The following is a 22,082-nucleotide window of genomic DNA, read 5'->3' as shown; positions in this document are numbered from 1 at the left end:
CATGCGGTGGACAGCGGGGATCGAGATCCGCCCTGTCGCCGTGTACAGCTCCTCTTGCGCCCTGCCCGCCGTCCAACGCGACACCCATTGTAATTGGGCAGCAAGGAAATACGCCTCGAATGAGGGAGCCGCCAACCCGCCCTGATCAAGGGGCCATTGCAGTTTCGCCAGGGCTATCCGCCGGCGGCCGTTGCCCCAGATGAGGGTCCCGAGCAGGACACCCTAAATACGTTTATGAGTTTATTACATTTGGGACCTCTGCAGTATTAAATGTAATCACTGGGGCACACGCCCTAATATCCAACTGACCCGCACCATACTGACAGTATTTCAATATTCGCAAATGCCAATAACTAGGCGGTATAGCACCTGAGGCAGAGCATTGTACTATCAGCAAAGATTTTCATATACACAGTAGCCCGGGATCCAAAGATGTATGTGATACATTTCACTGCGCAGACAGTCGAGCAGCTTTTATTGCCTTAAACAGAATGATGTGCTAAGTCAGTAGGCCCAACAATAGTATGCAAATTATAGCGAGGAATTAAACAGCAAGGCTCTGCCAGCAGCACTATGCATTTTAGTAATTGCTCCATTACAAGAGATTTATAGGATCCTGGCATCTGCAAATTTAGGGCTACTATTTTTAGCCTTTGAAGTCCCACTATTGCCTTGTATTTTAACCACAGTTATTTTTCGTGATAAGAGAAAGTACCAGATTAATTTGGATAATTAATAAAAGCTTAACAGGGTGTTCTGTCTCCGTTGCTGTTTACTGTACCAGCTGGGAGGGATCAACACCAAAAACTGCAGAAAATACCAATCTGTTCACGATATACATCCAGCAGAAGCAGCTGCCACCTTGGCACACGCAACAAGTCAGCTTCGAGGAAGTCATGTGTGTTTGTTGAATGTCTGTCACATTAGTGAACTGTTCTTGTTACATGATTCACTAAAATACCACGTATCAAAACAGGTGGAGGCTTCGGAGCCGACGAGATGACAATGCCCAGTGTCTGTGCTACAAGCCTGCCAATGACTTGCTGGGCATCTGCAAAGAGAGGCAGATGGTGGGCGCTTGAGAGTAAATTTACTGCTACATTTACACTTTTCCATCTAATCTACAGGTGCAAAACAAGCTAATGGTAATTCTTTGAATATAAAATAGTCTGGGCAGCAAGATAGCAGCTGTTGGAGCTCTCCCAATCCCATCTCTGTAACTGTCACACTTGTGTTAAAAGCCCCACAATAACTAGCATCATAACTGCCATATATTGAGAATAACCACCAAAGGGCTTAAAGAAAAGCTGCAACAATACCGGCACAACCACTGCCACATCAGTGGTCCAATGAACCACACAAATTCAATGCAACTCCAATATTCACGGAGCCTTAACTAAACAAACGGCGGAGGATGCAATACAGAAGTAGGGTAGCTTGTGCCCTCCCGCTGCTCCCATCCCTTGGTGGGGTGACGGAAGCGCAGGAAGGGCAGTGTGGTGGGGGAGGGGTTTGGAACACAGGCGGCAGCGCAAGGGGCCTGAAATAAAAAATAAAAAAAACGTACCTGCAGGTCTTCTGCATGCCGCGCTCCTTCACGGGCTTCTCCTCTCTCACAGGCGAAAACTCTGAGCTTCCCCTGCGGCCAATCCCGACGCTGCTCTCACCATGAGAGCAGTATAGGGATTGGGTGGAGCGCACTGGTTTAGCACTCCATCGATACATGGGACCCTGTGCCTGCTAATCTCGCCACCTATCAATGCAGCTGGGTTGGAGAGATGTCAGTGCGCATGACGGTTTGGCTGGCCTCAGATGGTTGGCCAAACCGTCGTGTGCACTGACTGCAGGGCCCACCACTCCTCCTCGCCCTGCTGCAGTGCTGTGGGTCCACCCCCAAGACAGCCGCAGGACGAAAAATAAAATGATCTGCAATAAGATCATTCTATTTTTCGTTTGCCTCTGAGCCATAGAGTAGGAGCCGCCCCTGGCTGACACCCTGCTGCAGAGCAGAGCACTTGGAGATTGGAAAATGACACAGACCACCAGTAGCTCCTGTAACCACATTAATGGAGACTGACCATAACCCTTAAGCAGTCGGCGGCTGCTCAGGCCAGTGAGGATCCAATGAGCAGAGCCAGATCGAGCAGCATCCTGTTTAAGTGGAAGCAAAAGTAGGAACTGGAAAGGTCGAAATTGTCTGCATAGGGGTGCAAGGTCTTATAAAAAAGTAGCAGAGGGGGAGTTGTCTATAAGAGATTTTAAAGGGAAGTGGTATGCTAGTTTGGGAGTTTTTCAATGATTAACCAGTAACCCCATTCCAGATCTATCACACTCTGGATAAAGCTAATTGCCTCATGGCGGCACTAGAACTTCATTGCAGAGTCCAGCTCTGACAGGCAAGGTCTGTTCACTGATATTGAGGGGGAAGTGAAAGGAAGGCTCAATTATCTATGTATGGTTGGATCCAATTTTTTTAAAGGCTCTGACGAACATTCAGAAGGCATTCCGATCCCTCCCCTCAAGCTACCTCTGCTGTGGTAGAAAAGTCAGCAAAAAACTATAAAAGCCTAGAGAATTAGAAGAATGCTTGACATAACCTAGTTATGGTCCAATCAATACAACAAGTGGATCAAATTTGTCTTTTTTTTTTTTTTTTTTTTAAATAATTCCTTGACTTCACTCAACCGTTGGTGACTATTGGCTCTCCTCCAACTCTCCACCCCCTTGGAGGTTCCTATTTTTCCCTCTGACGTAAGTAGATTTGCCACAACCTTGTGCCAAACTCACCTTAGTTATGAATATAGGTTATCTATACACTCACCCCTCCCTTCATTCCTTTTAGACTGTATAGAGCTGTCCTATTTCTGACTAATTTATGATCTGTTCACTTTGAGCGGTTTGCACTGGGCAGTTTTAAATTCCTCCCTCACCAGTGACTGGGACTATGGAATGGATTTAGTTAAGCATTGTAACTAAGAGGAGGTCTGGAAGGACAAAGCAAAACTGACAAGAAAGTCCTTTGCAGACTGCACAACCACTTCTACAGACAATTAATCAACAATGATATCATTTGTATTATGTTGCACCGTCATGCCTTGTGCATAAAGCTCCAAACTTTTTGGTCCCCTTCCATTGTTCAGTGCTTCCATATTTGTTGCAAACCCTCTTTATTAAACGTTTGCCTAATGCTTTTTCCTGTGCCGTTTTCCAATAAAAAATGTGCTATCACATGTTCAATAAAAACGCTGAAAATCCATATCAAAACTACTATACACCACCTCCACAACTGCTAGTTTCCTCGTTAATACTTTCCAAATACAACTACAATAATATCATCAACAGGCCTGCCACGCAAAGGGCCACAGTGCTTCAGCAGTACTTCCCAGCCACTTCTGCATAAAGCGTCTTAATGTTGATAAAAGGAGTGTCACAAAGTTTTCACCGACAATGTTTGTATACTGAAGAACGTCATCCGTGATGTAGTCACAATTAGGGGTGGGTGAAATGTTTCATTCCGCCCACGAATTAATTGCGACTATGCTTATATAATGAATGCCACAATATGGTCCGAATGTCGACACATCATCTTCCCCATGTGTCTGAAAATAACTGCCAAATATCCTCTACCTAAATGCCTAAGCCCTCCTGCCCCCCCACCCCACACACAATAAAGTCAAGGCCCCTACCAGTGCTGACTAGATGACCCGACAACTGCCTACGTCCTCTACAAACTGCTTAATAACCATACAATAACCATTTAAACCTTCCTGAGTGCAGAAAGTAAGCCTCCTAGGTAGCTCCCGAATTAACCTTCCCAGTGCCTAGACAATGCCTGCAACACAAGAAATGCCACAGTGACTGCCCAGAACCCTTTACAATTCGGACCCCAAACTTCCTACACGTACTGCAATGTGCCCTCACGGTAACCTCCACAGTGCAGGCACAATCATTTTCCAGGAGTCACACAATAAAAGCCACTCTATATTCACTACGTGTCAGTGCGACAATTACAGCATGAAACAAAAGTTACTGACTGCCTGGGTTTAAATCGGGGTAATCTGTGTTGGCAGTCCGACTTGTAGAAAGACAAAGATAAATTAATTTTTTGCTTCATATTATGCTGCCTCCAGGTATTCGCCTAGGCTAGGGGTTCCCTGTTCAGCTACTGCTGTCATCCTTAGGATATTAAACAATTCACAATATGCAAAGAAATCTCAAGCAACACAACTGGAAAGATCTTAAGTCTAAAAATTCAACAGATAGATGTAGATGAACAGATTAAATTTATGAAATACGAGGTAGGAGGTCTTGCAAAAGCTGGACAATTTTGATTAAATACCCCAGATGCAGAGGTGTCTGCAACATTTAGATTACAGAGTAGATCATTTGGAGGAAAATTATACAAGTATCAATGATCTGGATATTGAATATAAATATTACAGAATCATCTAAAAGAAATTGGGGGGGGGGGGCGCTCTAAATAATCACTTTTACTAAATATTTCTGTTCATTCATTCAGAGGTACTTCAATTGATGCTCTTAGATGGGCTTAAGTTACCCATCCTCCCTGTGTCTAACAGCCACACTGTTTAAGGTGTGACATCCTGCAGTGTGGAGGAGAGCAGGAACGACTGAAGGTGCTGGCGGCAGCCTTCCGACTGAATGAACAGAGCTGGCTGTGAAGGTCCTAGCCAGACCACCCAGTGCAGTCCTTCTCTACCTTGACATGCAACGAGGTGAGCAACTGAACCTTTTGTCATTTTTTGTAGCTCCTCCCTCAGGTCAGAGACATACCATATCAAAAGTACATCAACAGTCGAGCTCCATCCGACAATGTCACAATTCTGCAGTAGCGTGTACATACATTTCCAAGTACACATAGACACTGCAACACAATGTGGAATATTTTGTCAAAGTGATCAGTGATTTACACAAATGTAGTGACCTCACATCTTTGGACGTTACTTAATAAAGTGGCCTGGTGGGGCAACTTCTCGCGGGGCCACAACCTCTGTTATTGTGAAGCCAGACCGCCCTTCAGACCACTATTCCTCTTACCAACCTATTTCTTTAATTAACAACAAGATTAAAACATTGGCAAAGGATGCTCATGATCAGAAAGGCAGGGGTGGCCATTTTACTGGTACATAAGAACAAAATGTGCTACACTCGGTAGGTGTGTCATTGTATATGCCAAGTCTACATTGGTGTAGTACCTGCCCAATCATTTATGGGACCCTGTGCCTTGATACTTAAAGATTTCGAGAAACTTCTGACTCGTTAAGATGGAAATTGCTATGGCAAATCCAACTAAAGATGAACTTTAGACCCACCATCCTGACCTTCATGTTCGACCTGCTTCATGAAACCTGGGCACAGGTCAAGATTAATGGCACACTTTCGGCTCCATTTCCAGTTGAGAGGGGTACTGGGCAGGAGTGCCCACTATTGCCTCTGTTTTTCATACGGGTTCTCGAGCCGTTGGGGACCCTGATCATGCGACGAAGTCCAGCGCTGGTATTACAGTAAGAGGGCGAGTCGGAGGACCAGATCATGTTCTATGCCGATGATATGTTACTGTTCCTCCGTTGTCCTCAAAGGACTGAGGAAAGGTTGCTATAGAGTTCTAGATCTGTACAGAGTAGTTTCAGGCCTAGTAGTAAACTGGAAAAAGTAATAGTTTTTCCTTTAAGAGAAAGCGACCCTGTGGAAGTGTCGGCACCAGAACTGAGGATGTTATCCCAGAGCTTTGAATACTTTTAGGGCCACATTTCACCAGACAGGAGGTTAAGTTGGGAACTTAAAATAGCTCATCTCCTTTCCAATCTGCGGAGGGATGGTCTAGTCATGAAAAGCGCTTCTTATAAACACTCTTGGGTGCACTGCTTTTCTAAAAGTAGTCATCCTTCCTATACTGAGTTACATGATCCAGAATCCGATTCCAGACCAATTACTGGATGCAATTAAATTGATGTCCAGCAAATTTATGTGTGAGGGGAAGGCACCCAAAATATCAAGGGAATAATGCAACCAATCCGTGTGCAAGGATAGTCCAGGAATGGCTGGAAATGTTTTATATTACCGCGCCTCACATATATCAATGAGAAACGACTGGCTCTTCAAAGACAACTCAAGAACCCAGAAGAAATTAAATTTAAGACTTACTCATAGTTAAATTGCTTGTATGGTGCGATTTTCTGATGTCTTTCTGGAAAATATTAATGCAGACCTGACTTGCCGACCTTAAGATAGATTGGCTGGAACAAAAAACATAACCCGAGAGACCCCGCTACAGTGTGAGGGGAGATGACGAACCTAGAGGGCTTCAGTTAGTGCGATCCCAATTGAATCCCTACATGTATAAAGTTATTTCCGTTTTAAGTCATTTGAGATGCTTGTCAAGGACTACAGGTTTACACCGCTACAGTTTTTCAGAGCGTTACAACTAGATCATGCATTAGGTTAGCACCAGAATTAATTGGTATCTCTTCCTGAATTTAAGCTCCTCAAAGCTAAAATCACCATAGAACCACTGAGAAGGCATGGGACTTTGTTCATTGACTACAAATGCACCAGACATTTATCGCTGCGGACCCTTTGTGAATGTGACATTGGTTCCTTAGGAGACAAGGTATGGACCGATGCTAGGATGGCACCCCATGAACTCCACATCCAGCACGCCTGTGCATCATTCATATCAGATTACTCTACAGGTGATATTATATTCCAGCAGACTGTGGAAAATTGGGAGACTGTTTCTCCCATCCTATAAACAATATGGAGCGGATGAAGGAAACTGGATTAATGTGGTTTTAAGCTGTCCGGCAATACACCATATTGGCTGGAAATTGGCTCAGTGCTGGCAGAGGTGTTAGGTCAACCCATGGAACTCCCACCAAAACTATGTCTCCTGGGTGTCATGGGTGACCGGGATGGATCCTGACACACCCACATATTGATAGCACAGGTTGCATCTTGGTCAAATCAGGCAACATTGAAAGTCTGACATTGAAAGTATACATACGAAGTAGCTATGTGGGATGGATCAATGTGTGATTGTGGAGAAGAATACATATCAAGCAAAAGACTATTGACAAAGCATAGAGAACTACTGGGCCTAAGGTCTTAACATTCTGGCTTACATGCTGTGCAAAATACAACAGATCAGGTAGACATAATCTAAGAGATGCGCACAACCATTCTCATATCGCCCGAACAGGCTACTGATCGCCCCAAACTGTACAGTGATTATTCTCTTTAAACAACTATAAATAATTGGTGAGGCTATCAACAAAAGCATTACTTAATTCACAACGAATTATCTGGCTAAAGCAATCGTTGCTCTGCCTTAAACAAAATAGGGAACTATTACCTGTTGCATGCACACCTGTTACGGTTACCACTTTGGAATGTCTTAACAAGGCAACGTACAGAGAGGACCAGGCACAAATCCATGCACAACCTGTCATTTGCCTTTTGAAAAGCAGGTCGCTCGAGGCACTTTCAAAGCAACTAATGCCAGGGCTACACTTAGAAGACCCAACAACCTCTAATAAATGCAGGGCATTCTGCAATGGTCCCACTGTTTCAACGATTCTGGGAAATACAATCATGCAAGGGAGGCAAGAATCGAAGCTTTGGCTCCTTGGATTAAGGCTTTCATTTTCTCCAGAGACAATGCTGCTCAATGTCTACAATGATAAACTTAAGGTGGATCATGAAGAGCCCGTAAACAAAGATTATTTTGTCAAAAATAGCCTCTAATACTTTTGCACATGGCAGCCCATGTCTGAAGGCGTTAAGACATCTGAAAAGGCATAAAACAACAAAACAATGGATGGGTTCAAATTTACATGTGAAATACTTTGAGAAAGATGGAAGTTTAAAAGAAAAAAAAGAATTAACACATGGTTGCATAAAGTTTGAAAAATCTTTCTGAATGGTGGTTATAAAACGACCTAACTGATTAGCCATGTCTAATTAAAGCAAGTTACTTGCCATAGGTGAACCTCCTTCTTGTGGATACTTCAACTGCAAATCCCTCACCTTTGGAAAATTCTCCAGGTGCCAGATTGGATCCACAGGATTTCACAGCAATGCTTCTGCATGTTTCTAGGTGGCACTATGTGGCTTCATATTGACCTTCTTCTGCCCCGAGTGACAGAGTGAAGGTACATATAAGCTCCAAGCCTGCCAGTCAACATTAGTTTCCTACTTGAGTGTTTCTGTGCAGAGCGGTTGCGGAGCACAAGACAATTGTCAGTACAACTATGCAGATCTCCAATTTAGGACCTTTTTAGATTATGAAAACAGACTACTCTGCAGACCTGGGAGGTGTAAGGCCAGCAAGGAATAGGTGGTCAGATAGAGCATCCACCAGAAAGAGCATTGCCAAAGGTAGGTAACTTGTTCTTCTGTTGGATACAAGGAACTGCAAATTTCTTACCTTCGGAATACATAACAAAGCAGAACTTCCCAAAGGTCGAGGGTCCGTGGAGTGGGCTCAGAAGATAAGGTCCTGAAGGATCAAATGGGCAAAATGCCCTTCCTTTTACACCTGGTTGCAAATGTATTAGTGTTTCGTGCACCAACACCAAACTCGTGGCTTGCCAGATGCCAAGAACAGGCACTCAACATGACAACGCAGTGGTAGTAACCTTGACCTTGGGGGAAAGAGACCAGAGTCCCAGTGGAATGAGCCTTGAGTCCTTCTGGAAAGTGCTTGATGGCCAACGCACAGCAGATCTTAATGCAGAGGACTTTCCACCTGTACAAACTTATTTTCTGCACTGCCTTACCTCTCTTTGCCCCACAGAACCTCCATAAAAGTCGATCACCCATTCAATGGCCTTTGATACAATCAATGGAAAAGCTTAAGAGTCTTCTAGGGTCCAACCAATGGGGCCTTTTCGCTTTTTTAGAGGGATGAGCGGAAGCAAAGACTGTTGGCAGGGTGATGGACTGCCCAACGTGATAAGTACTCAAGACATTTGGCAAAAAAATACCTCTCTGGTCCTCAACACCAGCTTTTCTGGGAAGATGGTGGTGTAGGGAGGCTGCACTGAGAGAGCCTGGAAGTCACTTTTGCGAAAAGCTGGAGTGATTGCAATTAGAAAGATTGTTTTGAGAGTAAGAAGACGCAACAAGCAGCTGTGCCTTGGCTTGAAGGGAGTGCACATAGGGACATTAGTACCAAATTAAGATCCCACTGTGGTATCACAAACAGTTTCAAACAGAACATGGGTGAGCCAAACCTTTAATAAAATGCATCACAACAGGCAATTTCAACTAGGTTGAATGGTTTGGGAAATGCAAAAAGGCAGAGAGGGCCGGCAAATAACCTTTAAGAGTGCCCATTGCAATACCTTGCTGGACTAAAGACAAAAACAAACGTTAAGATATCCGAAAGTTTGGCTTATAACAGGTCTCTATTGTGGACCCTTCACCAGGCCACAAATTTGTCCCTGGATCTAGCATAAAACGACTTTGTAGATGGACAACTCGGTACGAGGATGACAGCCACAACCTCAGATGGTAGACTGAAAGAAGTTATTCGACAACACTCAATCTACACGCATGGTGGTAGATTGTGCAGGTTCTGGTGCAGAACCCTGTCCTTCTGCTGCCCAGAAGATCCTGCCAAAGCAGTAGGCTAATCGGAGGACAGATGCTCATGCCCAGATGTTCCACGTGACACACTGTCCTGGTACAATCTAGAGCCACAAGGATGACTTGGGTCTGGTCGTTCCTGATCTGCTTCAGAACTCTGAGCAGTAAATGCAGGGGTGGAAGGGCTTACCGGATCCCTGTCCTCCCTCCATAGCCTAAATGCATTTCCTATCAAGAGCTTTCTTGGTAATTCCAACGTGCAGAAGTTTTGGCACTGCACATTTTCGATGGTGGGGAAAAGACTCAGCCATTGCTCTCCTCTCTGGCATTTAAAAATCCAGCCGGTTGGTTCACGATCAGGGAGATGCCCCAATGCTGCAGCCAAATACAGAGGTGCAGAGCCTCTTTACACAAGCCTCAGGGCCCACTTTGCCCTAGGCCAGTGTGATCATTTTTAATTTGTCCTTCCATAAGAAGTTATTCACAAAACGAAGATCTAAAAAAGGACAAAGGGCCTCCATCCTTCTTTGGCATGAGAAAATAGTGGGAGTAACAACCTGACTCGTCTTCTGAGGTTGGCATCCTCTTGATGACCCCTTAGGCCAGAAAAGCCTGCACCTCTTGCAGCTGGATGGAGAGGTGGTCCTGTGAAAGCTGCTCTGATGTAGGAGGAAGCTGTGGTGGGTTGAAAAGATAACCTTGATAGATGATTTGAGGGGTTCAACTGTGGGATGTGATGGACTGCCATCATGAGATCAAATCTGATCCTACCTCCCACAGGCTGGGTGAGCAATGTAAAGTGCAAACAAAAGCAGCCTGGGGGTTGAAGCCACAGGGGCTGGAGATAGAGAAGACTGGTATCCCTGGTCACTTGGACGATTTCTGCTTGATCCCCATCCACTGCCACAAAAGGGCTGGGGTGATTGTAGCGGTGGTGGCGGGGTCCTGGCGTTGTCTATATACAGCCCTCTGGAGTAACCTCAGGAACTGTCATGATGAAGAAATGGTTATACAGGGAGGGGTGGTGAGGCCCAAGGAATGCACAATGACTCTACTTTCCTAAAAGTGTTTGAGGGCAGAATCAGTCTTTTCTCCAAACAGGCGGGACCCATCAAAAGGCATATCGATTAGTGATGCCTGCACATCTACAGAAAAACCAGTGGATTGCAACCATGCATGATGACGGAGCACCACACTACTGCCCACTGCTCGGCCAAAGCAGCCAGTAGTATCCAAGCCCGCCTAAATTACATATTTGGCTGCATCCTGGCTGTCCTGAATGGTCTGAGCGAAAGAATGCTAAGCCTCCTTTAGGAACGCCAGTAAGCTCTTGTTGACAATGTCCCAAAAGGAGTGTGTATAACAGCCTAATATGCAGGATGCATTGACCAACCTCAATGGCAAGCTGGCAAAAGATTTCCAAACACCTCAGTCCTTCTCGACTCCAGTCAGGAGAAGTTGCTAGGAATGTATTAGGACTCACTTTGCCGGTGGAAATCTGGTGCACCAAACTCTCAGGACTATGATGTTGTGTAAGAAAATAAGGGTCACCAGATGACAGTCTAGGGCTTATGGCCACCTGCCTCAGGGTACGCGTCAGGGCTTCATTACTTGAAGTAAGGGTGTAGATGAGTCTGGCCTAGGATGCAAAACCTCAGGACAGCAACAGAGGGCTGATGTAGGTCCAGGAACTCAGCTGCACGTCTAATCATTACAGCAAATGAAGCACTCTCCTCCATTAGGAATCCAAGGGGCAAAACAAACTCTGTATCAGGGGAGTATCAAGTCCACTGGCCTACAGCAAGTATATACATATATATATACACACACAAACTCTGTCATCATCATAATGTGGGGTACATCATCCTCATCATCACTATTGTCATAAGCATGTGGACACAAACGCTGGTCTGAATCAGAGCCAAAAAGATTATGGAGCCTCTGAGGATGGTTTCATGGAAAAGCAGTCATTTTTTCTGAATCAGATCATAGCGCAACCAGGTGTGGCTGAAGCAGAGTCAAAGCACGACCTTGGCTGGGGTTGAGATGAACTCAGCTCCAGGTAGGACACCAGAGTCAGCAGTGGTTCGGCCGCCGGAGACATCTGGACCGGCATCGATGAAGAAGGGACCGGTGCAGGTCAAGAAGCCGGAATGGAAGTCGGTTCTGAAGTGAGTGCAGAATGGAAGTGAGGTTCACGGGCTCAGACAGCACCACGGACAGATCCACAAGCTGTAACCCAAATAGAGCCTCCTGTGGATTTTTGGGCACTGAAAGCACCAGAGGGAGCCGGAAGGATTGCAAAAATATACAGCATGGCCTCCTTAAAAGCCTGCTGTGGCGTTGTGATGGCCCTGGGAATGAGCTCTTTGATAGGAGCAAGATAAGATTGGTACCGTGATACCTTCTTGACTTGTCTTTGGACAGAGTGGCAGGATGGGGTTGAGTCCCACTTTGCCATCTTATGCTTCTTCTTCCACTTTGACTTCAACTTACAAGCCTTCTTTGCTATTGAATTCGTCTGGTAACAGGCTCGGCCAAGAGACTGGGAACGGGACAGCGCCCTCAACCTGGAGTGGGACTTACATGAGGTCCACAATTTCTTTCGATGTTCAGTAAATACAGCTTTGCTTCCCAATTCTGGGTAATCTTCGGTGGATGAGGGCACATTCCTTGCACAACTTGGGAGACACACCTTGTGAGGGTCTGCCACAAACATCTGTTTCCGACAGTCACAGTACAGCTTGAAAGCTATGGTCTTTGTTCTATTGCACACTGAGCGAGAATTTGATTGAATTCGCCATCGGACGAAAAAGGGAGCAGAACTCCTGATCCACACTCGAAGGTGCAGAAACAATTAACTGATGCAAACATGCAAGGATAGCGCTTATAAAGTGCTCTGCTCTGTCACTTCCAAGGTGGAATGAGGCAACGCAGAGCTGCGTGGCACCACACATCCATGCGCAGGAGCACGGCTGTGAAAACTTCCAGATCCAATCTAGTACTTGGGGAATATTCTAAAGGGGAGGAACCTGCTGTTAGAAGTATCCATCAGAAATATTTTTTAAGAAGACTTGCCAAAATGCCAGATTTCTCATCACAAACATATGTTGCGGTCAGGCTAACACCAGGTAGGAAGACTTGGCACACACATACTCCTAGTGCCCAACAGACCTTCACTGGCCAGCTGAGACCACCTGTGACGTTTTAATCGGAGCACATGAGCATGTGTACTAGTCAGAGGCGCAACTAGAGCCAAATTTCGGGGGGGGGCGGGGGGGGTATGGGCTGAGCAAAAATTTCGGGGGGGGGGGGGCTGAACTTTAAGCAATAGGCAGAGTGGAGCTGCAGGGGCTCTTAGAAGGGGTGACAACAGCGAGGCCTCATTAACATGCATATGGTCTTTTAAAGACCTGTGAAGTGCTCAGGTGCGGCTGCTTTTTTGCCCGGGAAGCTGTCTCATCCCGGGCTGCCACACACGACGGGGGGGGGCTGAAGCCCTGTGAGTCCAATGGGTGTTGCGCGCCTGGTACTAGTGGAGAGCATGAACCCTCACGATAAGAGTGTGATCTAGAAATAGCACTTATCCCTCCCCCCGCCCCCTTCCCCGAAAGTATTCAAAACAAATTACCTTTGTTACTTTCATTTAATTCAATAGTGCTCCTGTTACCTATCCCCATAAGGGAGTTGTGGCGGTAGCAGACACAACCCTAATAATGGTGTAATGTTGAGATCAGTGATGGTCATACATGTACTAAGGGACCCCTTTCTAACTGCGGAGGCAGTAAAAGGAGCGGCAAAACTACAACGTTCCAGTATCCAGCCAAGGAAAATAGAAACACGGACGCACAGGAACGCAGAGTTTACATATAACTGTTGAAGCTGCGTGTCCGGCTATTTGACATGGAAATGGATCTGGTAAATAAAATAGGTCACATGCACCTAAACCGGAGCAAGATCTGTGAGGCAATTATTGGAACCGCTGCGACTCTTGCCTTCATGGTCTCCACACTGAGCATTTTCAAGCAATGTACAGACCCCCGTCGCACTGATGAAACGAGCTGGTTCTGCAGCATAGACCGTCGGGAAAAAACGTCTTTTCAATGTTTATCTGCAAACATCCCCGAGACAATTCAAAGGCTGCACCAGCTCAAATGTCAGGTAATCTGCAGTCTACACGCCTAACGTTTGCTCTGTGGAAGGAGCCAACCCTGTAATCTTCGGCCGCACCCTCCGGTTGCCGGGGCAGCCGAAGTAAACTTTACCCTGTTTGGTTTGCAGGAGGGCACGGCGAGAGGCTCGCCTGATGTTACCCGAGCCAGGCCGCGGTCTGCTCTCATGAGAGGGCTTCGGAACTGAGCGAGTTCGGCCTTTGTCAGAACTGGCGGCGGCCATAAAAAATCGTAAACGGTTCAAGACAAAAGACAAGGTCAAAAAAGATTGGTCTTTTCCAGGAATGCCTTCTGCAACATGATCTTAGTTTACAGTCAAATCTAAATTAGCAGAACCAGAACATGCTGTGTCTGCACATAGCAGAAGAGCTATGCTTTAAACACAGAGCACTGCTGGTTAATACGGCTAATCAACCCTCAACCAGCAGGGATGAAGGTTACCCCGTGGAACAGCGATACAGTGGGACCTCAGCTGCAGATGAATTTTGCCTAAATAATGCACAGTTCTTCTATTCAGAAGAAAAATGCTGTTGTGTTGCATAACAGGCATGTGAGTACCATCTGATTTCAGACCGCTGGCGGCACACAGGCCAGTAACCTGTGCATATCACCAGGCCACGTGGTCATCAGGTAACCTGTTGACCGCGCCGGTTGCACATTCTCATCAGGTAACCTGAGCCTATCCCACAGTCCTGCATCTAGTTCTTGTAGTCACTCTAAGGAAATAAGGCAACACAAAAGGTGGTATCAGATGTGAACAGCGGGTAGGCTGGGACAGACAAGCGCACACAATCAAAACACACAATATCTTCTCAAGCTTTTGCCCCCAGCTACTCAATATAATTGTTCTCAGGGCTGTCTTTAGGGCGGTGCAACTGGTTGCGGCGACACTGGGCGCTGACCTGGGGAGGGGGCGCTGTGTTTAGCGATATCTTTTGATAGGAGAGTTGAGGGGTAGTTTTGCAGGCGGTAGTAAGAGAATCCGAGGGGGCAGTCATGGGACGTGGAGGTGCCAAAAGGGATTGTCACACCTGGCGTCACCAGCGCTAAATTGTTCTGTTTATGACCTAGATCTTTTGTTATTTAATCTACGGATTATATCTGTATCAATTGTTAACCAAGCCAGGCCACATGGAAAATGCCTTTAATTTTGCACAGATGGAACTTACATTGCATGCACTTGTTTATACCGTGACATCATTGGCAATGTCATATGTTATCTCATTAGTGATATCTTCAATGACATTTCATATGCCATTAGTGAGGTCACATGTGAGGTCATGAGCAGTGCCTGGCAGGAGTGCTGTTTATGGTTTGCATAAGATATAACTGGTGAATTTCAGTGGTTAACACAACTTGCCTTTTTCATGGAGTATAACTTCCCCCTCCTTCCTTTCCTAAAAGCAACTGTACCCCTAGAACTAATTAAGAGCTTTGTATAGAGACATCCCCAGCCTGGACTCACATTACTCTCAAGAGGGCTCTAGAGTCACTCTGGGTCAGTTCTGCACTATATGAATACCGAAATAAAATAAATAAAACACTTCTCTTGCCCTGTTCATGGTCATGCCAGGTATCCGCAATCTGTCAGGAATTTACAGAAAGTTGGGTGTTGTCCAGTTTTCTAGTTAAGTCAACCACCACTTGTAAGATATCAAACTCAAGGGTATCAGGACTCAGGCAGAAAGTGAACAAGAATTGATGCATAACTCCTCCAAACTCAGAAAGGAAAGAGTTGTATCTCAATTTTAAACTGAACCAAGTAGGCAATATATCATATATCCAAAGAAGGCATTTCTGGCCTATTGGCTCTGCCTATGCTGGACAGCAACAACAAAAAAGAAATGCATTCCGAAGTTGCACACCGGTAGGAAACCCAGGAGGCAGTAGGTACAGGAACAATTATTTTATTAAGTAACAATAAAGTGAACCCCACCAATAGATAGGATGTAATTAGCACAGCCCCCAGCTGCAGACCGAAACTGACAGCAATAGTACTCACACTTATGAAATCACACATTCCACCCAACTTACAACATTCACACCAGGTTTGGATAAAATACAGTATACCACACATACCCCATACATCTTCCCCTATAACAAAAGAAATCAGCACAATAAATTACAAGAACACAGAAGACCATAAGAAACATAACACGAGTAAACTAAAAGATCACAACTTATTTTACTTCGAATACACAAATACTGCTGAACATTGAACGTAAAATAGTTTCTTATGATCCACACGCACACACACCATACAAGGAATAAACTAAAAACTAAGCACCACTTTACACAACTGCACACAGGGGAAATGGCAACACTCACAAGCTGACACCCCCCCTCAAAGAGGGAACTCAAATGCACATCCACGCAGGGCGCACACAATAAAAAATAACCTCAACCCCAATAATAAACTACAGCACATAGATATCACCCATCCAAATAAAGTGCACACATGCATTCCACCCAGAGTAGTTAAAAATCATCCACACAAACAGTACATGGACCTTCAACCCAGTGGAGTATGCACCCTCCTCGTAAACAGCACACAGGCACTCAACGCAGGGGGAACGGCCCTCCACGCAAACAGCACATGGGCATTCAAGACAGCGTAGTATGTCCCGTCCAAGCAAACAGCACTAAGACATTCAACCCAGTGGAGTATGCAGAGTAAACGCAAACTGCACACAAGACTTTCAACCAAGTGGAGTACACTACGTCTATGCAAACAGCTGACAGGCCTTCATCCCAGTGCAGTATGCACCCTCCACACAAATAGTGCATCATCGGACTCAAAATACCCTGGGGCCCACACTCCCTACCGAACAGCCAAAAGCACACAAATGGACGAAAAGTGGATACTGTCGCCTTGCACCAAAGTACGCTCAACACAACCCACACTCCCCTCTCCCATGGTCCCACACACTCATGCAGCCCTCAGTAAAATATTGCATGCAACTCAGCAATGAAATGGCAATGAAATTGGGTGTTGAGGTACATGTTCCATAACGCACAAAATGAAACCATACATTTTCACTAAACACCCATGGATGCCAAACACATCTGCAGTAAATATAATTAAAGTAAACCCATGCATGAGCACAAACACTGGTATACTTCTCCACTGATGCCTTTAAACTACCTGACACATTAGTATTAAAAATGCATAAACACCTCATAAACATAATATAAAACGGACATGTCCTATGATGCGCTTAAATGCTCATAACATCACTTGCTCAATAAGATATTTGAGATTGAAAGTAAAATGGCTGTAGCTGGACCCGCGATTCCAAGAATCCTAGTCTGACAATTAATCCTCGCCATATCATTTTTGTAATAGTAGTGGGCTTAATATTAGTGAAAGGCTGAACACAGCTTCATTAATCTCTAAAATCCAGGCATATTCTCTCTAATGGCAGGCAGTTCCTCAAATGACAAAAAATAATTACAGAACAGAGCTTGGCTCGCAAGTGATGAAACAGAACATGTCTGTCCTACTATAGTTTTGATTTAGCTAAATTCCAATCGCACGAACATCAAGTCCAGAACGCTGATTAGATATACAATGCCAGTACAAGTGGCATCTGCTTGAACAGAGAGAGCCCTGCACCCCACACTGCCCTGTCAGGTGAGGTGAACACGCACAGTGCAGCACTTCTAGTCAAACAACGACAGTTAAAGTTGTACTCATTCTGCACGATGTACTCACTAACAGCATGACAATGCAACAGCACACTTTTCTTGGAGTGCAAAGCTATTTTCACAGTACAGCTGTACCGAATAAACTCTGCACCACAATGCTGCTCATCCTGACCACTCTGTGCTGATGCCCCTTGTGATCCTAGGCAGAAGTGAGTCAAACCTTCCAATGCAAAACAGTAAAACCCTTGCAATTCTCTGCTGGATCAGAACTCCCCAGCATCAACCGGGCCGCTCTGTCTCTCGCCTAACAACGCCTCAATTGAACTGAATCAGACGCCACTCAGTAGCAGACCCACTGGTGTACCTTTCTTAATGAGCACTTCTTAGCGCTCACTCCAACAGCGCACTCACCCTCCAGCTGCTGTGATCTGCTTTGGGACTGCCAGGGCTTCTGGCACAGAAGTGCTAATTCTGAAGCTTGGCAGTTAAATGCAGATTCGAATCAGTTTCCTTCAAACACCTTTCGTTTTCATTCGTCGCCAGTTACATTTCGAGGTTGCACACTTGGCTGGAACACCCAGGAGACAGGTAGGCATTAGGAACAGATAGTTTATTAAGCAATAGTTTACAAATACGGGAACCCCACCAGGAGTAAGTATGTAACCAGCTCAGACCCCAACTGTAGACAGAAATTCCAACTAACAGGGATAGACCACTCACACCAATAATATCACACATTCCACATGACAGGCAACAATCCACACTAGACTAGAACATAGGACACACCAGGTTAGATCAGAAGACTGAACACCATAATACGCTTTTTGTTGAAACTGCGCAGTATTGATAAAAAGGAAAAAGAATCATGTCCGCACAGATTCGTGCATAAAAATCATAATGCAATGGATGTACATAAGGGTGTATGTGTGCACATACATGTGGCACGACATGAAGCATCCACCATTTTGTTAATTGTTTTATTTACCTGTTCCAAGATGGCGAATGCCACTTGGAGAGGTAAAAAAAAACGAATGCATTTATGTGCGAAAGTGCTTTGTAAAAACGGAACACACTTGCAGCAAATTGCAGATGGAGGCAAACCAAATAAAGTTTTTAAAAATGCAATAGAGGAACATGTAAGGATAAATGATTGTAGGGAGAGCAATGAGGAGTGAGCAGGGGAGCCATATAAAAGGAAATAAACTAAAAGACAGAGTTTGGGGAAGCAATGGACAAGCAGGGGGGAGAGGGACGAATATGGAGAGCGATGGGCGCGGGTATTTGCAGTGGAAGCAGCACAGGAGGGAGAGCGCAAGAAAACACATGCACACTCTTGGAGGGTGGAAAGTCACTGAACAAAAAGCAAACCAACGGGAGCGAAAAGAAAGTCAACTAATGGTAAGCAATGAACTGGCCCAAATTTCACTGTTAAGTTCTGGTAAGTCCGCAAAAGGTTTTTCGACAACATATGGCTGAAATTCTGCCGTAGGCAAGATCCAAAACGGTTATTCCACCACTGAATGACAGTCAATTTTAGCAGTTTATTCCAGAGGACAGTATGATTGAACTGGGGCATGTCCAGCCATCCTGTAACCCAATGATCCTAAAGATTCATTGGAGAAACAGGCACAAAATGTTATGACTCTACACCTATTTTATGAGAACAACTCCCTGCTTAGAAAGGAAATGTGCTTCAGCTGCTTTACAATTTTATGCAAATTACGCAGGCTATGTTAAAGGCCAAAACAACGTGGTTAGTATGGGAAGATGCATACAAGGTTGCATTTTGGTTCTATTACACACTACCTAGTTGCATAATGCAAGTCAGCAGTCACTCTCAGGGGCTGGTAACATCTTCGTGGCCAGGTGATCCTGAAAAGAAGCAGAGAGGGGAGATCTAATGGTATTACAGCTAGGCGACTGGTCTGCTGCGGTTTAGCTGGGAAGAGGTTTTGCTGATATTATGAATAAAGGAAGGGGCACCACCTGACAATGCAACTTGGGGACAGGGATCGGCTGACATTACATTTCAAGGAAGGGAATATCTGATTTTCTATCTGGGAGTATCCGTGTCAGCTGATATAAAAGCGGAAATATGTCAGATCTGCTGCTATTGAAGTTGAGGCAAGGGGGGGGGGTCAGTGGATAGAACAGCTTGGGTTCAAGGATCTGCTAACTTTAGACAGCAAACCCATATTTCTTTTTTTGTTTGTAAGTAAAAACGCATACCATTTGGTGAATCCAAAATCAAGGGTGATCCCGGAAATTGACCTAAACATCATTCGACCCATAACATGAATGACTTGGCCCTGGGTGTGTAAACAATCATGTCTTCATGGTCTTTTTATATCTTTCTCATAACAGAGAATGTAGGCCCCTAATATCTCTTGGGGGAAATCTTTAACTCATGCCAGGCATGTATCTACAGAGCAAATCATTCAAGACACGCATTTAGAATTGTTCTTTAAGGACAGTGCATGTAAACATATCTAGTATTGGCAGATTCGTCAGGAGTGTTTGTTGTGTGCGTATTAAATTAAAATTGCTTTAAACGAGCAAATGATCCACAGTTGGACTAGACGCATTACTGAACGCAGGAGGACTAACGAAGATAACACAAAAAAGAGTCATATAACATATTGGATAATTATAAGAAGAACCTAGCCTAAACTAGCCCCCTCCCCCTCTGCCTCCCAATATCTAGTGAGGCATGTTTCACCACTAGGCCCCTTAAATATAATCTGCTCCTGCAAGTTTGGTAAGCGCAAGAGGCAGCTTGATAGGATGGCAGTGTGTCATCAGGAATAACTATGCCAACAGACTACCAAAGTAAAGGAACCAGTTCTGCACACAAAAAAATAATACTCTGGCGCATGATGTGCTCTTGAACAACGAGAAATCTGAATCAGACCGCAGGAGTTGCAGAAACAGCGGATTAGCAACTGGGTCTGGGAAGACCTCCTGTTAAAAGACTTACAGTGAATTTAAAATCGATTAAGGGGAAACATGAACTTAGTGACCATGCCACACTAAGGTCTTCAATCTTCTTGATTTGAATGTACAGAGGAGATGTATCAACTGTTTGATAGCTCTGAAAGACCAAAAGGACTGCGCTGAATCAGGCTGCCATGACACTGAGACAGACAGACACAGACATACACACACACACACCCACCCACCCACTTATGTGAACTCAAAATAACAAACAAGTTAGGATGCAGCAAGTCATCCATAGAAAAATCATACCAAGGTTTTACTTTACAGTTCAAACAGTTTAAATATCCCACACTGAAAGAATAAAATCACATACATGAAATCTTAACGATTGCATCTTTCTAAACTGATGGAGCCTTGGTGCGTCAACATCATCATCAGCCACGTAAACCATTTTGACTGTGAAAGCTCCAATAATCAGACTGCTAAAAAGTAACCATTGAAAAGAACATGCCAGGAGCTAGACATTTTAGCAGCATCTTGGATACTGGTGAAAAAACCGTGGGAACAGAGGCCGACAGATCAAACGCACCGTTACCGTCCGCAGAGTGTTTCCAAATGAAGTTATCTTATTGCTCAAGGAGAACTAATCCGGTGCATACTCCTCCTACAAGTGAGCGGTAGGTTAAACAGCTTTCTTCACAACTAGTATCAAAGCAAAATAGGCAATCACTATAAATGTGCAAACAATACAAATCAGTTAGGAGAAATAATAATTTGAAAACATCCATAGACAAAAGGACAAGAGGATCTACTAATCTATACACCAATCAGAGAAATGTGCAAAGAAACTCTTATATCCAAAAATAAAGCAGCTTGTATTACCAAAAACCCTCCTCTTTAGTCACTGAAGATGCTAATACAATCATGACTGGATACGCTTTTCCCCAAAAGATCATAGCAAACAGCAATCAATAATAAGCATTTATTTTAGACAAGAAACCAAAAGGCGTAAAATGCAAGAAGAAAGTTAAAACAACCAAAGTCTAAAGAGGCAACAGTTCACTGCGCTATGCACTGCAGCTGCCAATCATTCCACCAGGTGTAAGTGAAGCAAAGAAACAAATGATGGAGCAATATTACCCTAAAAACGCATTAACAACCTACCTTGGAGAAGTACTCCATTCCTCTTGAAGAAAGCGCTCACTGGCCAAGTGGGAGGACCCGAAGTACTAGAAGTAAAATGAAACGTAGTGTTAAGGGCAGGTTTAGATGTACAAGCTAAAAACATTTCAACACATAGCTACAATGCTTTTGTGGTATTGCTCAAAAAGATTACAGGAGGCAGCTATCGCGGAAAAACATTAGCAGTTTTAAAATACCAGCTAACATATCGAGTGCAATGTGTTACAATGACCCCATTTTGTCTCAGTCAAAGAACATTTTATGGGAGAAGCCACTGTGCTTTGCCATGTATCAACTCCTTTACACCCTGTAATCCCAACAAGTGGTGCAATTCATCCGATTCGTAGGGTTTATGTTTTTAGGTCCTGCATTAACAGACCTTTTGTTTTTAGTAAAAATTATATATATGATATACTTACCTAAAGGGGCTAGGAGCGCAAAGGGAAATGTAAGAGTGTGGTGGGCGGGAAACCGAGCAGGGCACAAGAGAATGAGGAAAGAGGGAGGGGTAGTAAGGAGATAAGAGAGTGACTG

At 44.6% G+C, this 22,082-nt stretch overlaps 1 protein-coding gene across 15 annotated transcripts in view; it reads right to left on the bottom strand.

Annotated features, from left to right (window-relative positions):
• The window catches only part of FOXN3 (forkhead box N3), a 653,950-nt gene that overhangs the window by 155,750 nt on the left and 476,118 nt on the right, over positions 1–22,082 (bottom strand). For all 15 annotated transcript variants that reach the window (XM_085626556.1, XM_085626564.1, XM_085626560.1 and 12 more), the window contains one exon: positions 21,531–21,595. In XM_085626556.1, coding sequence (XP_085482682.1) covers positions 21,531–21,595 — 65 coding nt within the window. The remainder of the gene's footprint in view (positions 1–21,530; positions 21,596–22,082) is intronic.

This window comes from Triturus cristatus, chromosome 9 (assembly GCF_964204655.1).
Source record: "Triturus cristatus chromosome 9, aTriCri1.1, whole genome shotgun sequence".
NCBI lineage: Eukaryota > Metazoa > Chordata > Amphibia > Caudata > Salamandridae > Triturus > Triturus cristatus.
This window is presented reverse-complemented; position numbering and strand designations above follow the sequence as displayed.